This window comes from Hydra vulgaris, chromosome 01 (assembly GCF_038396675.1).
Source record: "Hydra vulgaris chromosome 01, alternate assembly HydraT2T_AEP".
Lineage (NCBI taxonomy): Eukaryota > Metazoa > Cnidaria > Hydrozoa > Anthoathecata > Hydridae > Hydra > Hydra vulgaris.
Genome location: NC_088920.1, coordinates 41,283,862 through 41,301,535, shown reverse-complemented (window position 1 = coordinate 41,301,535; position 17,674 = coordinate 41,283,862). Strand labels below are relative to the sequence as shown.

The 17,674-nt window shown below is 30.0% G+C and overlaps 1 protein-coding gene across 1 annotated transcript; it reads right to left on the bottom strand.

Annotated features, from left to right (window-relative positions):
* Positions 1–698: 698 nt before the first annotated feature.
* Positions 699–4,466, bottom strand: LOC136075342 (uncharacterized). The gene is made up of 2 exons (XM_065788177.1): positions 4,198–4,466; positions 699–3,517 (listed from the first exon to the last, which is right to left on the bottom strand). The coding sequence occupies exons 1-2, from the start codon at positions 4,241–4,243 to the stop codon at positions 2,631–2,633; spliced, it is 933 nt and encodes a 310-aa protein (XP_065644249.1). The 5' UTR covers positions 4,244–4,466; the 3' UTR covers positions 699–2,630.
* Between the last annotated feature and the right edge of the window lie 13,208 nt (positions 4,467–17,674).

Below are 17,674 nucleotides of genomic sequence, written 5' to 3'. Positions count from 1 at the left end.
TATGAACGATATATTTTTAAGAACATAAAACAAAATAAAGAGGAGAGTACTGTGAGTATTGTTACTCGGTTACGAAAACAAGCCGAATATTGTGCGTTTTCAGATATCGCTGAGGCAGTAAAGGATCAATTTATATCAGAATGTCATTCTGTGAAACTGAAGCAAAAACTTCTCAAGGATAGAGAAATAAACATTGATAAATGTGTTGAAATTGGTCGCAACATGGAAATATCAAAACAACAAGCAAAAGAAATGTCAAATAAGAAAACAAATCAATGCACCGAGGAGATTGACGTGGTAGATCATTTAAAAAAATTAACTATTTCCAGAAGACAAAAACAAGCAACAGATTTAAAATCAGGAAGTAATCAAAGTGAAATTATAGGTAAAAAAGAAAATGACTTGTTATGTTTTCGATGTGGGGAAAAATATTTTGTTGGACATTAAAAAGAGTGTAAAGCTAATGGAAAAACATGCTATAAATGTCAAAAGAAAAATCATCTAGCCATTTGTTGCAGAAGTTTTTCGAAAACGCTTCACAGGCACTGTTCTCCAAATTGACCACCAGGTTGAAACTCTCCCCACTCCGAATTTTTTTGCATTATATCAATCATATGCAATAGTAAACACAATTTATGTTGCCAAAAAAATCTGAACTAAGTGCCAAGTATGTAAAATTTAAAAATTAAAACACATCATTTCTTTCTTTTTTTCTTTTAAAGTTAAAATAAAGTCAGCCATTATGGTTGTCAAAATAACACAATAATATTTATCTATTATATTAAAAAAAAAAAACACTCAACAAATATATTCATAACACAAATGATATTTTCACTATTGTTTGTTTAAATTGAAATTCACTACGGCAGATTTTAGCTTTTCTGCATAATTTTTGTGTCCGATAGTTCTTTTATAATTCACCCAAGTTTTTTTAAATTTGTGATGAACAGCTTCACCACATTGTTCTGCATAGTTACCTAAGCTAGTATTATTGTGTTCTACAAAAGGGAGAATGTGACACACTAAAATATGAATTTTCCATGAAACTGTTAAATTGTAGTCAAAAATATCTTTGGTATACAGTTGAAGATTAAATAATGAACTTTTGAAGTCTTCAATTTTAACAGAAATATCTATACCCAGTTCCAAACCAAACACTGCTGATTTTATTAATAAAAATTTACGCAAACAATTAACTATCGGTAAAATATTAATTGCTGCAGCAAAGGTGACGTCTCTCTCTAAAACATCTAGCAAGGACATTATTCTATTTGCATTGTTTCCATCTAAACCTACACCATGATACCCTCTCATTTAGCAACCAGACAATCTCTAATGGACTTATTATAAAAGGACAAAAATAGACTTCGACAAAGCACTAATTGCAACAATTTTAATTACAACTATCAAAAATGAATTGTCTATAAAAAATGTTTGTCTTTCTAGACAATCATTTTAAAAACGAACACTAAATGAACAATCTCGATTTTTTAATGAGGTATAGAAGATCTATTTAATATATAATTTGGACTTATAACGAGAAATTAAATTTTCACTGCAGCATCGTTTCAAAAACTGAAAACGAGCACAAAATTAAAAATACAATTTTTCTAACAGAAGTTCATTTTTTAATTTTTTGTCCAGCGTGTGCTGTTGATTAAAAAGTTAATGTCTATTTAAAAACCTCAAAATGGACTATTTTGTGCTCAATTGAAGTTCATTAATTACTCAGTTCAGTTGTTTTTCAATTCTCAGTGAATGTGCGTGAAAATTTATTTTTAAAATGCCCTCTCCAGTTTGGGATTACTTCAAAAAAGTTGAAGGTAAGTTTATCATTTAAAAAATTTTCCTTAGTCACTAAAATCTTTATCACCTTCAATAAAATTATTTTAAAAATATGTGATCAAGGAGTTGTCCTTTATAAAATGTGGATTAGTAAGTAGAAGATTCCAATAGGTGTTAAAATTTATTTAGGTTTGTGAATAAAACAATAGTGAAAAAGAAAAATGTTTTTTACTTTCATTTTATTGATGAATATGTACGCAAGTTTTAAACAATAATTAATCATGGGCAATGATCGTCATTTGGAGTTTTGATGTCATTTCAATATTTTTTTAATATTATAAATTTACTACATAACAATCTTCAAATAATACGGTAATGAAAGATTTCTGGTTTTATGAAATCAAGTAAATTTAGACAAAATCATAGACACCAAATAGACAAAAAATTATGCTTTGTAGACTTATGAAGTGAAAATTATTTTTTAACTGAGCAATCTTAGGATACCATCAAAAATTTGATAGACACAACAAGGACAAAAAATTAAACATTTGTTGTGTCCATTACAACATACAGAATTGTCTATGTCTGTGTTGTAAGTCTATCCATAGACTAGTTTGGTTACTACTCTCATTAGTATGTAATGTGTTTTTAACCAATTTTCAAAAGGTGGCCAAACACACAAAAGTAAAGTACAAAATTTATCTACAACTCCCATCAAAATGTGGAGCTCAGGTGGAGGAACAATGTGTTCAAGAAGTTTCTTGTTTTTCTTGTAAGTAAACTAAACGAGGATTGATAACATTTTTGTATTCCTGCATTTTCAATCTTTTTTTTCCTATCACATCTTATTGATCATAACACAGGTCTATGGAGCCTAAAGTTCTAAGTTTTCCTGTTTCTAGCGAGCATTCTCCTTCACAATACAAACAGGCATATTTACCAGAGTGACCTGATAGTCTAAAAATACTGTTTGCACACTTTAAATCAAATGCAAGACTAAAATTTACTTCTTCAAGTTTTAGAGGAGCCAATAATTTTTGGAGATTGCCATTGTCCTCTGAAACCAACTCCACAATGGCAAGAATATAACAACGTTTTACACCAGAATCTTCATATATTTCAGATGAAGAATAGTGATTTTTTGGATCAAAAACATTAATGATAACTTTTAAAAAGTTTTGACCACCATCTATAGAAATTCTTACCATTGCATTAAGGTTATCGATACCTCTTTTTTCTGTTGTAAATTTAATAAATTCTGTTGTATTTTTTACATAAACTATATCTCTAAAAACTGTCTGATTTCCGTCAACCAGTTCCTCTGTTTTGCATTCATATAAAGAATAAAGAGTTTCCTCTAATTCAGTCATTTTAATATTAATACTTGATTCTACAACACCAATTACGTTCCTCCGTAAAGTAGAACATAATTTTTTTGTTTTGTTTTTAAAAAGTTCTAATTCATTCGCTAGCTCCATAATAGTTTGGAATGAGATCTGGTTTACTTTCTTTCTTTTTGACTTAATTTTATTAACTCCAACTGTAACCAAGAGAAGAAGTCCACCTGTAGACAACATGAACTGCTCTCCGCTTACAATGTTTTCACGTTCCATTTTGTGTTTTAACAATCCAGAAACTATTTGTTCTGCATTTTTCTCTCCAAGCGACTCACTGATATCTATGATATTGCTAACAGCGTTACTTTTGCAACAAGTATGAGGAACTCCTCTGCCTAAAATTAACAGTGATAATTTAACAAGTATTTTAAAATAACTAAAAATTGAATAAGAAATAAAACAATAAAACTATTAAATCAAACTTTACAGTTTGATTTTAAAATTTATCAAACAATATAGAATTTTAAAGTTATTAAAAATAATATAAATTTTTAAAAATTTATTTGAACAAACAAGTTAACAATATCTACAAGTGCAAAATATTTGCACTTGTTAAAAGAATCTAAATAGTTGTGGATTATTTCTACATTATAAACTTTTTTATATAACAGATTTGATTGATAAAAAATAAAGGAAAAATACATTTCAATAAAATTTATTTCAATTATAAAATCGTAATATTTATTATTCATACCAAGATTTAAATAGCAAAGACTACAGATTTTCTCAGTTGTATTTGGCTCTGTATCAACATGTATCTCAGAGCAATAATAAATTAGTAAAAAACACTTATCTAACTTTTTCTTCTACTTGAAGTTTCACCATTGCTGGATCATCAGGAAAAGTACAGGAAGAGTATCAGGAAGGAACTCTTCCTGATGATCCAGCAATGATGAAACTTCAAGTAGAAGATATATATATATATATATATATATATATATATATATATATATATATATATATATATAAATATATATAAATATATATAAGAAATAAATAACTCATACAAAAGTACCTTTGATATACTCTCTAACCAGTTGGAAAGATATGCAGTTTCTCATTTGTTTAGACTAAACAAATTTCTTCTGCAGTTGGAACAAACTATTGAAGGACAAACATCAAGATTAATATCAAAGTTTGGCCAAATGTATTCTTGAATATTTTTGCATACTGAGGGTGTGATAAACGTTAGACATTTTGATCTCATACCTTTATTTGTCAAGCAAACTGCACAAGTACACATTTTAAATTCTGTCGCCATGTTGGAAAATAATAATTATATCTGGAAAGAAGCCGTAAATAATTTACTTTGAATGCCATAATGGCTGACTATATTTAAAACAGTAAAAAAAAGCAAAAAATGATATGTTTTAATTTTTAAAATTTACATACTTAGCACTTAGTTCAGATTTTTTTGGCAACATAAATTGTGTTTACTATTGCATATGATTGATATAATGCAAAAAAATTGGGAGTGGGGAGAGTTTCAACCTGGTGGTCAATTTGGAGAACAGCGCAGGACAATACAGCAAGTTAAAGAGATAAATAATAAAAACAAAAGTGAAAGCAGCTCAGAAAATGAATTAGAGGAAGCGCTTGCACTAACATTTAGTTCAAAACAAAAAGGGCAATCCTATAAAACAAAATCAATAAATGTACTGGTAGAAAAAGTTATAATAAAAATTATTATTGACTCAGGTTCTAGTGTTAATTTGATTGACAAAAATACTTTTGAAAGGATTAAAAACCACAATCCAAACTTATTACTAAAAAAATCATCAACAGTAATATTTCCATATGCTTCAACGCCTCTAAAGTTGATAGATTGTTTAAAGGCTGAAATTGAAACAAAAAACAAAATAACTACCAACAAAATCTATGTTGTAAACAAAAATAATGCTGGAAACATCATGGGAATTGAAACTGCAAAGGAGCTAAATATTTTAAAAATGGATGAAAATGGAAACTTTGTACTCAACATAAATAATGGTGTAAATTCAGTGGCTAAATCAAATGAAACCAAGCAGCACTTTAATGTGTGTAAAAATATTGATGATGAAACTAAATCTCCACTAAATCAAAAAGATAATAGTTTGCATTATTTTGATATAAATTGTAAAGTCACTTTGAAATTCAAAAATGATTTATTAAAATTGATTGCAGATTATGAAGATATATTCAAAGGACATGGTAAGCTAAAAAAACTTTCAATGCAAACTGCATGTAGATGAAAACATACAACCAATTGCACAAAATTTACGTCGCTATCCTTATCACCTTCGAAAAGATATTCGAGCAGAACTAAGACGTCTTGAAGAAGCTGACATTATTGAAAAGGTTGAAGGACCACAAGAATGGATTAGTAATTTTGTAATTATACCAAAAGCAAATAAAACGGTACGATTATGTCTTGATGCTAGAACCATCAACAAAGCAATTAAACGTGAAAGATACCCAATACCTACATTGGATTCCATAATAGATGAAATGTACGGTTCAAAAATTTTTGCTAAGTTAGACATGAAAGAAGCTTATACTCAGTTAGAGCTAGATGTTGAGTCCAGAAAGATCACAAATTTTCAAACGGATGAGGGAGTTTATCGACACAAAAGATTAGTATATGGTATCAACAATTCATTTGAGATTTTTCAAAAAACAATGGAACAAAGTTATGGTAAAATAGATGGAGTAAAGTTTATTAGTGATGATATTATAATATTTGCATCAAATGAACAAGATTTATTAAGGAAGTTAGAATTATTGTTTATCAAAACACGTGCATTAGGTTTAAAGCTAAATAAAAAAAAGTGTATTTTTGCTCCAGAGAAGATAAAATTTTTTGGTATCGAAATATCCAAAAATGGTATTAATCCTGATCCAAACAAATTAGAGGCTATCAAGAATGCAAGACCACCAACAACTCTAAGTGAACTTCGTAGTTTCCTGGGTTTATGTACATATGTGTCAAGATTTATTAAAGACTTTAGTGAAAAAACAACAGCATTACGTGAACTATTAAAAAAAAATACAAAATTTAAGTGGGTCAAAAAACACAATGATGCTTTCAATATGCTTAAACATGAATTATCAAGTGAATCGATTTTGGCTTTTTATGATCCGCACAAAGAAGTACAGTTAATTACTGATATAGGAGGAATTCTTTTACAAAAAGAGGGTATTGGAATCAAACCAATCTGCTACATAAGTAGGTCACTGACAGCAGCTGAGTTAAAATATAGCATTACAGAAAAGGAAGCTCTTGCTTTGGTATGGGCAATTGAAAAATTACATTTGTATCTGTATGGAAAAAACTTTAAGGTCGTAGTGGACCACAAACCGCTCAAGTTTATTTTTTCATCCAGTTCTAAAATAAATGCATGCATTGCAAGATGGCAAATCAAATTGCAGGCATTATGATTTTGACATAATATATAAGAAGGGAGAAGAGAACATTGCAGACTTTATATCCAGAAACTGTATCCCAAATGAGAATGAAAATGGCACCCAAATCAACATCACTTGAAGATATAAAAATGGAGACAGCAAGAGACGTCAGTTTAGTTGCAGTAAAGAATGCATTAGTGTCTGGTAAATGACATGACAACCCAATACTGGAACCATATCGTAGATTTAAAAATGAGTTAACTGATCATGAAGGGATTATATTAAGAGAAACAAGAATTGTCTTACCAAAGTCTCTTCAAAAAAGAGCTTTATAAATTGCACATGAAGGACATTTAAGTGTTGAAAAATGCAAAGGATTATTGCGTCAAAAAGTGTATTGGATCACTATGAGTAGTGATATTGAATCACATATTGAAAAATGTCTTGGATTTCAAGCCAATTAAAATGTCGATTTTACCAGAACATGTTTGGGATGAATTAGCAATGGATTTATTTGGACCATTACCATCAGGAGAGTATTTATTTGTTATAGAAGATATATATTCCAGATACCCATTTGTTGAACTAATTAAATATAGGTTCAGGGGTATTTTTTTAATTTGTTGATTAGAGTGAAATAGTATATACTTAGTTTTTTCCATTTTGAGTGATAATTTATTTGATTTAAACCATATATTAACTTTTTTTAGTTCAGCATTTGTTTTTTCATAGAGGTCTTCGATTGTCTTTGATGAGTAAAATAAGTTTGTATCGTCGGCAAACATTATAGTTTTAAAGATATTAGTGGCGTTTGGAAGATCGTTTATATAAATAAGAAACAAAAGAGGAGCAAGAATGGAACCTTGGGGTACACCACATTTTGTTTTTAGTAAATTTGAGTTGCTTTTTCTATCTATAATAACATACTGTTGTCTGTTATTAAGGTAGTTTTTAAACCAATTGAAAGCTTGATTTTTTATACCATAGTTTTTCATTTTTGTTAGTAAAATCTCATGGTTGACGGTGTCAAATACCTTTGACAATCAATAAAGATCCCTAATGTTAATTTTTTTTTTTAAATGATCTAATTGAAATAATGAAATGATCTAATTGAAATCTAAATGAAATAATTTTATAGATTTTAAGTTTATACGTAATCCAATTTACCAAGTATTTAATTCATCAGTTTTAACAGGTATTGTACCTGTATTTAATCAGTTTCAACAGGTGTTTTTACCAAGTATTTAATTCATCAGTTTCAACAGGTACAATACCTGTTGAAGCTGATAAATTAAATACTTGGTAAATTGGATTACGTATCTCTTCAAAAACATCTGATAATCGATTCCTGGGAACTTAATTTTAAGTGATTTAATAGCTGTTTCAAGTTCGTCTTGATTTATTTCATTGAAAATTAAAGAGCAGTGTGAGCCTGTTAAGTAACTTTAAATGTATTATTTGAGCATTGAATTTTCGATGCAAGATCAGCACCAATGTTGGCAAAGTATTTGTTAAATTCATTGGAAATATCTCGTTTGTTGTTTGATTCACTTTCATTAATTATTACTCTAGAAGGCATTTTGTTAACATTAAATTTACTTTTACCAATTATTTCCTTCATATTGTCCCATTTCTTTTTTAAGTCATCATTAAATTTTTGTATTTGAATAATATAAAATGTGTATAGAATAATATATATTTGTATAGAATAATATAAAATTTTGTATTTTTTTTATTTTTTCAAATAGGTTTTTGTATTGCTTGCAGGCCCGGATTAAGGTCTACAGTGCCCATAAGCTGTAAAAAATTTGGTGCCCCCAATTAAAATTTTTTTTTTACATATTTCTCTACTCGATACTTGAATAAATAATAAAACTTTATTTTAGGTTTATTAGCCACATCAATATGTACATGTATATAATACCTATGTGAAAACAAATAAAAACATAAAATTAAAATTAAACAAAATATATTTTAGATATATAAAAATATAAAATAATCATATTTCAAAAAGTAACAAGCCATTATTTTATACTTTTCTTTTTCTTGCTTTTTGATGGGCAAATGTGTTAATAGTATCATTAAAATCTAATTTTTCAACCAATTCTGCTTCAATGCTAAATATTGCTAATGCATTCAGTCTTTCCTCCTTCATGGTTGACCTCAAGTAGGATTTTACTCTTTTAAGTACAGAAAAAACTCTTTCGCCTGAGCAGTTTGAAACTGCTGTACTAAGGTACATACGCATAACTACTTCTAAATTTGGAAACATACACTCTAATTCTTTGGTCTTGATGTACTTAAACATAGAGAGAACAGATTTTACATTTTTATCTGTGGAAATTAATTTTGAAAAAAGAATACACTCATCTATAAGTAAGCTTGAGTTTTCAACATCATCAATGAAATATTTTGCCAAAGTTTCACATGTGTTTCTTATAACAATAGAACTCGGTGTTTTATACAATGTGGGTATACACCCATAAATATCTGATATTTTTTCATAAGCTTGTCTTCTTGAACTAAGTTGACATTTAAGAGTATCAATGATCACATAATATACATTTCTAATAAAATCTATTTTGCCTGTGATTTCTGTGAGAGGTCGAGATCTTGATTCATCAGCCATAGCCTAAAAAAAAAAATAGTTTTTAATGTTGTTAATGTTTATGACTTTTTTCAAATTATTTTATGTGTATTTTAAAATTAATAAGTTAAACATACCTTTCTCTTTTTTTTTCTCTTGGAATCTTTGGCATACTCCGAACAATCAGTAATTTCTACAGCCTTATTTTCAAAAACATCAAAACCATCTCTGATCTGTACCAAGTAATTTTCAAGGCCATTGTATAGGTCTTATACTGTATGAAGATCAATGTCAGTTGATTGTAACTTTTTATTTGTAGCATTAAAACTAAAATCATATTAAACTTTATATTAATTTATTTATCTATTAAGCTGACCCTAATAAAATAAAATAAATGAAAGCATAATTTATTATTTAAAAATAATTAATTTATAGAGTGAAAAATACCTGTTTAATATTGAATTTATATGCATATCATTAAACCAGTTTCTAAAGTTTTTAATCTTGCAAGCAACCCATTAGCTTCTACATTATATACAGCTTTTTCTTTCTTATTATCAACTATACTACGCAAAGCTTCAATTATAAATGCATAAGAATTAAATAAAGCATGGCAAGCATCAAAAAGAGCACTCCAGCGAGTTACTGATAAATTTTTTACACTAAGATTTTTCTTCAAATATGTTTTTAAAATGTCCCAACGTGCAGTAGAACTAGAAAAAAAATTGTATAGTTCCTGGAGAAGCATAAAAAATGAAGTAGCAGAATTACAACTTTCTGCTGCACACGTTCCGACCAAGTTAAGAGAATGTGCAGAACATGGTACTCTGAAAATGAATTAAAACTTTTAATTCTTGACTGCAATCCAGAATACTGACCTGACATATTTCTCGCATTGTTGTAGCTCTGGCCACGACAATTTTCAATTGGTATATTGTGTGAATTAAGAAAATCCATTAAAACATTGCTCATTTCTTCAGATTTATGACCACTGTTTGGAATGAATATTAAAAATCTTTCTGCAGGTACACCACTAGGTAAAACATATCTTAATGCAATAACAAGTTGATCGACGTTTGCTATATCAGGTGTAGAATCAACAATTAAAGAATAATACTTGGCTGCTTTTAATTCTTTTAATATAATTTTAATTATATCATTCTTCATCAAAAGTAAAAGTTCTTCATAGATTGTGGATGATAAATAAGACGGAGTTCCTTTCCCTCTATTCCCATATTTTTCTATATGTTGAGCAATAAAAGGGTCAAATTTAGCAAGTAACTCTAACGTTCCCAAAAAGTTCCCATTGTTAATTTTGTTAAATTGTTCATTATCACCTATTTTTTCAACAATTACTTCAACAATTCGATGAAGAACAGCTTTCCAGTAATTCATTTCATCAGTCACTTGTGTTGCCAATTGAGTGTCAATTCTACCTACATCACTTTGTAATGTAATAAAACTTAATGTATTATTTTTATGTGCCAAAGAATTTTCGTGCCTGGAAATAAGTAAATGTCCATTTTTCCAATCATTAAATCCAGCATCTCCCAGTTGAGTACTGCATCCAAATAATTTGCATGGAGCACAAAATAATACAAATTTTGAAATTGAATAAACAAGCCATTTCCGTGAAACATTTTCTCCGTTTTTTCGATTTTTCGTAAAGATTGATTTACTACAATAACGATCATAATCAGAAGATCGTTTTGATGAGGTAAAATCTGCATCAATGTTCTGATCATATCCAAATGTTGCAATATAATTACGACATATGTTACTATTTGTCCAATCTGCTGGATCTTTAAAATTATTTGTATTATTCTGCGTAAGAGGATTAGGAATGACATTTAGCTCAGATTTTTCTGATTCCTCATTTACATCAACAACTGATTGATCTGAAGAAGACGCAGTACATTGAATAGAAGTAGAAGTAGTAGAACAATTATTAGTAATAGTTATATCATTTGAAGATTCTAGTTTATTATCTTCAACACAACTAGGGGTAATGTTATTTATTTGAAAAAATTATTTAACCTAGGTATTTTACTAAGTAAAATCACTTCTTTTTCTTTTTTAAAAATTACACGCTTTCTCGCTTGGGCTCCACTAATATGTCGTTTCTGATCCATTTTTACATAAATATCGAACACTAAACTATATATAAAACGCACTACTCGCACTAAAGAAAAACCTTTATAATTTAAATTTACAAGTTACAATAGTGTTAACAAAACATACGTACGATCAAACGGAAGACCGCACGACAAAACGCATTGATTATTACTATTTCAAATTTCCGATATTATTTAAATAAAAATAAAATCAGGATAGTATTGTGCTTATTGTCAATAATTATTTTACAGATTGTACAATTTTTCAAGTTTAAAAAAAAAAAAAAGGATAGTATGAAGTGCCCGTGCCCCTAAATCCGTGGTTGTGTAGGCTGAAGCCTACACTGCTTTCGCCTTAATCCGGGCCTGATTGCTTGTAGAGGGATATGTTCGCTTCGCTTCTATTTTTTAGTATTTTACGTATAGTTTTTTTTTTTTGTTTTGAGGATTTTCTTATTTCTTTTGTTATCCATGGACAATTTAAATATTTTTTTTTTTATTTCTTTTTCTTGAATTGGAAAACTTTTATTATATTGTAGGATAAATAAATTTATAAAGTTAATGTACGCAGAGTTTGTGTTACCTTGGTCACATTCTTGGTAGATCTTTTGCCAATTTGTTGCCGATAGCAAGTCCTTAAATTTTTGAGTAGACGTTTCATCGATAATTCTTTTATGACATAAGATTTTTGAATTATTAATTTTTGTGGAATTTTGTGACAAAGAAAAGTATATTGGAAAGTGATTTGAAATATCTGTTTTTATTATTCTGGATATTAGAGAAAGATCTTGTATTGAGTTTGTTAAAATATTGTCAATAGCAGTAATAGATTTGGAAGTTACCCTGGTAGGTTTGTTGATAATGGGGAAGATATTAAGTTGAAACATGTCGTCAAAGAAATTTTTAGTAATAGCATGCTTGTTGTACATTAAAATATTTATGTTTATATCTCCTATTATGAATAACTCTTTCTGTTCTCTATTTTTTGTAATTATATGTTTCATATAATTTGAAAATTTACAAGTATCACCATCAGGTGATCTGTAGCACGTAGAAACTAGAAAGTTCTTTGAGGTAGTGTTAATAACTTCCATTGTGAAGACCTCACTATCGCCATCAGAGTTTGAAAGATCATTTCTTATCTTAATGTTTAGATCATTCCGTATATAATTCACAATTCCTCCTCCTCTTTTGTAAATTGATCTTTCATTAAAAAATAATTTATAGTTTGGAATTTGGAGGTCAGAGTTTGTTTCTGCTGCTTCGTCAGAGCACCAGGTCTCTGTAAGGCAGATCATACTGAAAGTGTGTTTGCATTCAAGGAGAAAGTTTTTTAACTTGTCTATATTAATAAGTAACCTTCTGATGTTTATGTGTATTACCGTAAAGTTATTTATAGTGGTTTGTAGTTCAAATTTAAAATTTTGTATATCAAAATATGCAGAATCGGAGTATTTTTCGTTTAAAAAGCTAAAGTCGTCATAATGATTAAGCGGTAAAGATTTATTAGCAATTTCAAAAATATTCAAACGCAGCGTTTCAAAGTCTATTGTTTCATAAGCCATAAAGATTTTTTAGAAAACAAAAACTTGTTAGAAAGTGCGTTCGCTTAAAACAGTTGTTTAGTTTTTAAAATCTCTGCAATAAATTTTATCAAATTTATTGCAGAGATTTTAAAAACTAAACAGCTGGCGTACTTACCAGCTTTACGAAGTCGTTTAACTTCTTCCCGGGAAGTCCGCACATCTTCTTGACGCTGCTAAGTATGCCGATTTGGCTTGGAAATCAATTCAACCTTCATCTCTCAAAAATTGCTTTGACAAGGCAGAACTGTTTCAGATTTCCAGTCCCGTTAACACTGAACTATGCTCTGAGGAGGCTGACTTCGCATCTTTTAATATGCTCTCGCTGCTGAACGAAATTGAAATAATAGGGAATATGATCAGTTCGGAAGATATCAGTAATTTTGAATCAATTGACTGTGAAGATTCTCCAACGTATATTGAAGCAATCAAGAAAGATGTTGAAGATTGTTTGTCTCTCAAAGAAATTAATGATAATGCAGTTGCTATGGATAACAATTCTGATGAAGAAGAAGCTAATAATGATAAGATAGACAATGGTACAGACTTCTTAGGTATTGAATTTATACATTTATCTCTGATCGATATTGGCAAGCAAATAAAATGTCAAAAAGCTAAAGCAATTTTAAAAGACGACAACGATAAGTTAATGAATAGCTACGAACAACTATCATCAAACATACGGTCCGTAATTATGAAAATTAAACGAAAAAAGCTGCAGAATGCATATCAGCCTACAATTCATGACTTTTTTTGTCATGCATAGTATATTTTTTAATAAAGATTTGTTTATATAGTTAATAACTTAGTTTGCTAAATTTTTTCTTATCTTTTTCTTATTTGCACACTCCTAGCTAATTGCGCACCGCAGTGCCTGTTTTAATTTGCGCAATTAAGCGAGAGACTACTGAACTACCAGGACATCCCATAATGCATTACGCGTACGATCACACTCTTAAGTATGTAAAAACGAAAGAGTCGACAGGCCTTGTTTTATATGCGATGTTTTCTTTGACGCAATCAGAACTCCTCCACGGCGTTTATTTGATTGTCTTTCTTATGAGACTAATTCAAAATTCTTAAGATGAAAATTAGAATTATTTTCAAGTTCGAAAGAAGAGCACCAAGTTTCAGTAACATATATAATATTAAAAATGTTTTCAGTTTCTTCTAGAAAATGTCGCAAGTTTTCATTATTTTTTCTTAAACTCTTTATAGTGCAGCAGATTAGCATTAGAAATGACTGAAATTGTGCACAAGTGGATAAAAACATGAAATTTTCACCAACAACTCAGAAAATTATGCTGATAATTTTAAGATATGGTGGCAAAGCATAGCATGACCAGAACTGTCTATTCTTGTAACCAGCCCTTGCTGCATGATATGCATGTAAAATGAGGCGAGTATCAGCCTTCTCAGGAGAACATGGTTCAAGATTATCAAAGGTGCAAGAGTTTGAAGACAGATGTTGCCCAGCAGTGGCTATTATAACTTTTGACTCTGGTAATTGAAACTGCTTTTTCAGATAAAATTGAAAAAACTCGTTTTTTGTTGTGATCATCTCAGGAATTTCTGCTATTTATGTGGGACAGGTACTTGAGGTCCAACACGTACTCTAGCTCCAGTTCCTCGCGTTGCACGTGTAGCAGATTTTAAGATTTGAGATTTATAAGTGACCCAGACAAGATCTAGCCGTTGCGTTGTAACAATTTGTAAGCGGAGATAAAGAAGGAATACCTCTAATGCATAAGATGCAAACGTCTTAGCCTTACTAGGCTTCAATAACTGAACAATAAATGGGGACAAGCTGTTGCGTTTTAGCGGTGCATACACACTAGCAGTCCTATTAACAAAGCAATCTTGAACAAAATATTTGTACTGAGATTGGACTACATCACGAATTGATATAATATCGGCTGCAGTATAGCTCGCAACACGCCTGCTATGTAATACCACAATATCTTCACTGTCAACTTGAAATGGGTTACCCATATTACCTAATAGCACAATATTAGTTAAACTAATAGCACCACCTTTAACTGCAGCGTTGCATTGTTCATGGCTTTGATCAATAGCCATTGCTGAAAATTTTCGTACAGTTTTTTTAACTGTAAGTTTTCCCGCGTTAAATACAGCTAAAGTTCATGGACTATTCTGCAAAAGACAAACCATGTCTCGAATGTGCACAGATAACCATCGAGCATAATGAGTACGATCAAGTGAAAAAACCATGGTACCAGTTTTGTTAAGCTATCTAAGTGTAGATCAAAATTTGAAGTACGCAAAGACCTAATAGACGTAAACAAAATAAGCTGGATTTCTTTTACTGTACTCCAATAAACAAACTGTGGATAAACCATTTGACTTACGCTCCAGTTAGTGAAAGGCAACGGTTGAACGCCGTCGTCAAGCAAACTACAATAGGACACGTATGCTTGATACTGTAGTATATGATTTGCATCTGAGTATGATTCCGGTAGAGCTTCTATTTTCTTACTACCACGCGAGTTAAAAAGCAACATAACATTGCGTGGAACTCCAGTACTGTAATTATCAGGTTGCTGAGCTAATGAAATAGCTGTGCCATGGAATGCTCCACGAACTGTTGTCGCTGTGGGGTTGTGGTCAGTATTATCAACAGCTGCAACAGTAAATAGTTTTTTTCTCAGTTTCAAAGAACACACAACTTGATCACTGTTATACTGATCACACACTTCATTTCCTAGTTCAGTTGTCAATGCAAGTACTCGATCATAAGATACACTTAAACCAAGATGAAATAACTCATTAATCAGTGATCATTTTCTTGTAGTTCCATGCACAAGCGAACTAACATACATAGGTAATGGAGTTTCTTGTAATTGAATTCGTCTACTTTTAACAACAGAAGAGTTAGATTTCTCTAATCGCTTATACTTTACACTATTAAAAGTATGTAGCTGGCTTATAGTAAGTGCAGCAGGAGTGTTAATTGGCATGGTTTGTATGTCAATGCGTGGACCTTCTTGTATCATATTAACGAGTGCAAGGAGATTTTTTGATACTGACCTTTCCTGACTCCCTGGCTGAAATGTACCTGCAAAAGGTTCAGCGGTGTCAAATATAGTTTGGCGTATAATCTGTGCAGCCCTTAACAAACACACTGCAATACGATCACAGTCATATTGACAGGCTTTGAGAAGTGCTGAACCAATTTCACAATTAAAAACAAGTAAAGCATCTTGACCTTTCTGTTGTGCATGCATGTTAGGAAAATGGGCTTGCAGTCTTTCTTTCAAACGTGTGCTATGCATACACTGAGTTGGTGAATGTAGCCTATTTTCAGTTAGTTGGGACAAGCGATCAGCATATAGTCTAGCTAGATCAGCTAGTTTGAAGATGGGTGTGATATCATTCTCTGACCTTGTTTCTTCAATGTAAGCGATCAAACTGAGCAAAACAATACCATGTACACAGTCAACTTCATCTTCTATTTGCTGCGTTTCAGCACGCATGCGTCTATCAAAAGCACGTTTTTTGCTGTACAGGTCATTGAGACACTTTGTGTGATACTTAGCCCCTTGAGTAATTAAATTTATGTCGCTCAACTTGGTCAATAATGTAGAATCACCCAAGTTAATAGCACACTGGCGGACTTTAATATATATATATATATATATATATATATATATATATATATATATATATATATATATATATATATATATATATATATATATATATATATATATATAAACACATTATAAAAAATAACTAAAAACTTACTTTAAATCGATATTTGTGATGTGATTTGTTTTTTAATCGTTTTTTTAAGTGCAATATGATTGGATAACTTTAGACTATGCGATATGCAATATGATTGGATAACTTTAGACTATGCGGTAATTATACGGTAATTTATTAAAAATATTGTTACTTTAAAAAAAATTCCGTGAAAAGTGACGTAATTATTCTTTATCTTTCCCCAGCTCATTTACGATACCTTTTTGGTAAAACTGGACGTGCCACCATATCTTAAATGCATTGGATACTTACTTTCTACATCTAAAAAAAGTTTCATGCTTTTATCCACTCTTGTTATGCTAATCTGCTGCACTATTACATTAATGTTAAGGACTCTGATTCTTTCACTGTTTATATCATTTACATTTTTAAAAAGAAATTCTTTAATAGTGCTGGGGTAATGATATAAACAGTCCGTGTACATATCACTAAAAAAATTTACATATGGGTCTGCATTTTCATCTGATATAATGTATTTTTCGTAAAAATTATAGGTTAGCGATTGAAAGTCATTCATTTTTGTATTCATTTTTTCATGTGCATAGGTTTAAAGGATTTCTTTTTGTTATTGTAATTATTAATCGCGCGTTATCAGTTTGTTATAGACTACTTTTGCATACTTATTTGAGGATCTTAATTCTTTAGCTTATGCAAAGAGTATTTTTCTTATTTTTCAATCGTTCTTTCGCTGTAGTCGTCGTTGAGATATATCAAAGCTTTTCTTTTTTTTCCAGTTGTGTGGGCTCTTTCTATTTGAATGTCAAATTTTATATTTAATTTTTCTTTGATAAAATATTTTACTTTCGACTCGCTTTCTTCCCACGATTTGTTTTCTTTTTCTTCAAAACCTTCGAACCTCAAGTTGTTTCTCCTGCTGCGACTTCTAATTCATCAATTTTGTCTATAAAAAGTTCGCTTGAATTTTTTTTTTTCATTTTTTTTGATGTTATTTTTTAGTTTTTTATTAAGTTCGTTCGTTTCCTTTATTTTTTCGTAATATTCGTTTTGAAAGTTCATCCCGTTATTGTTATAATTTCATTT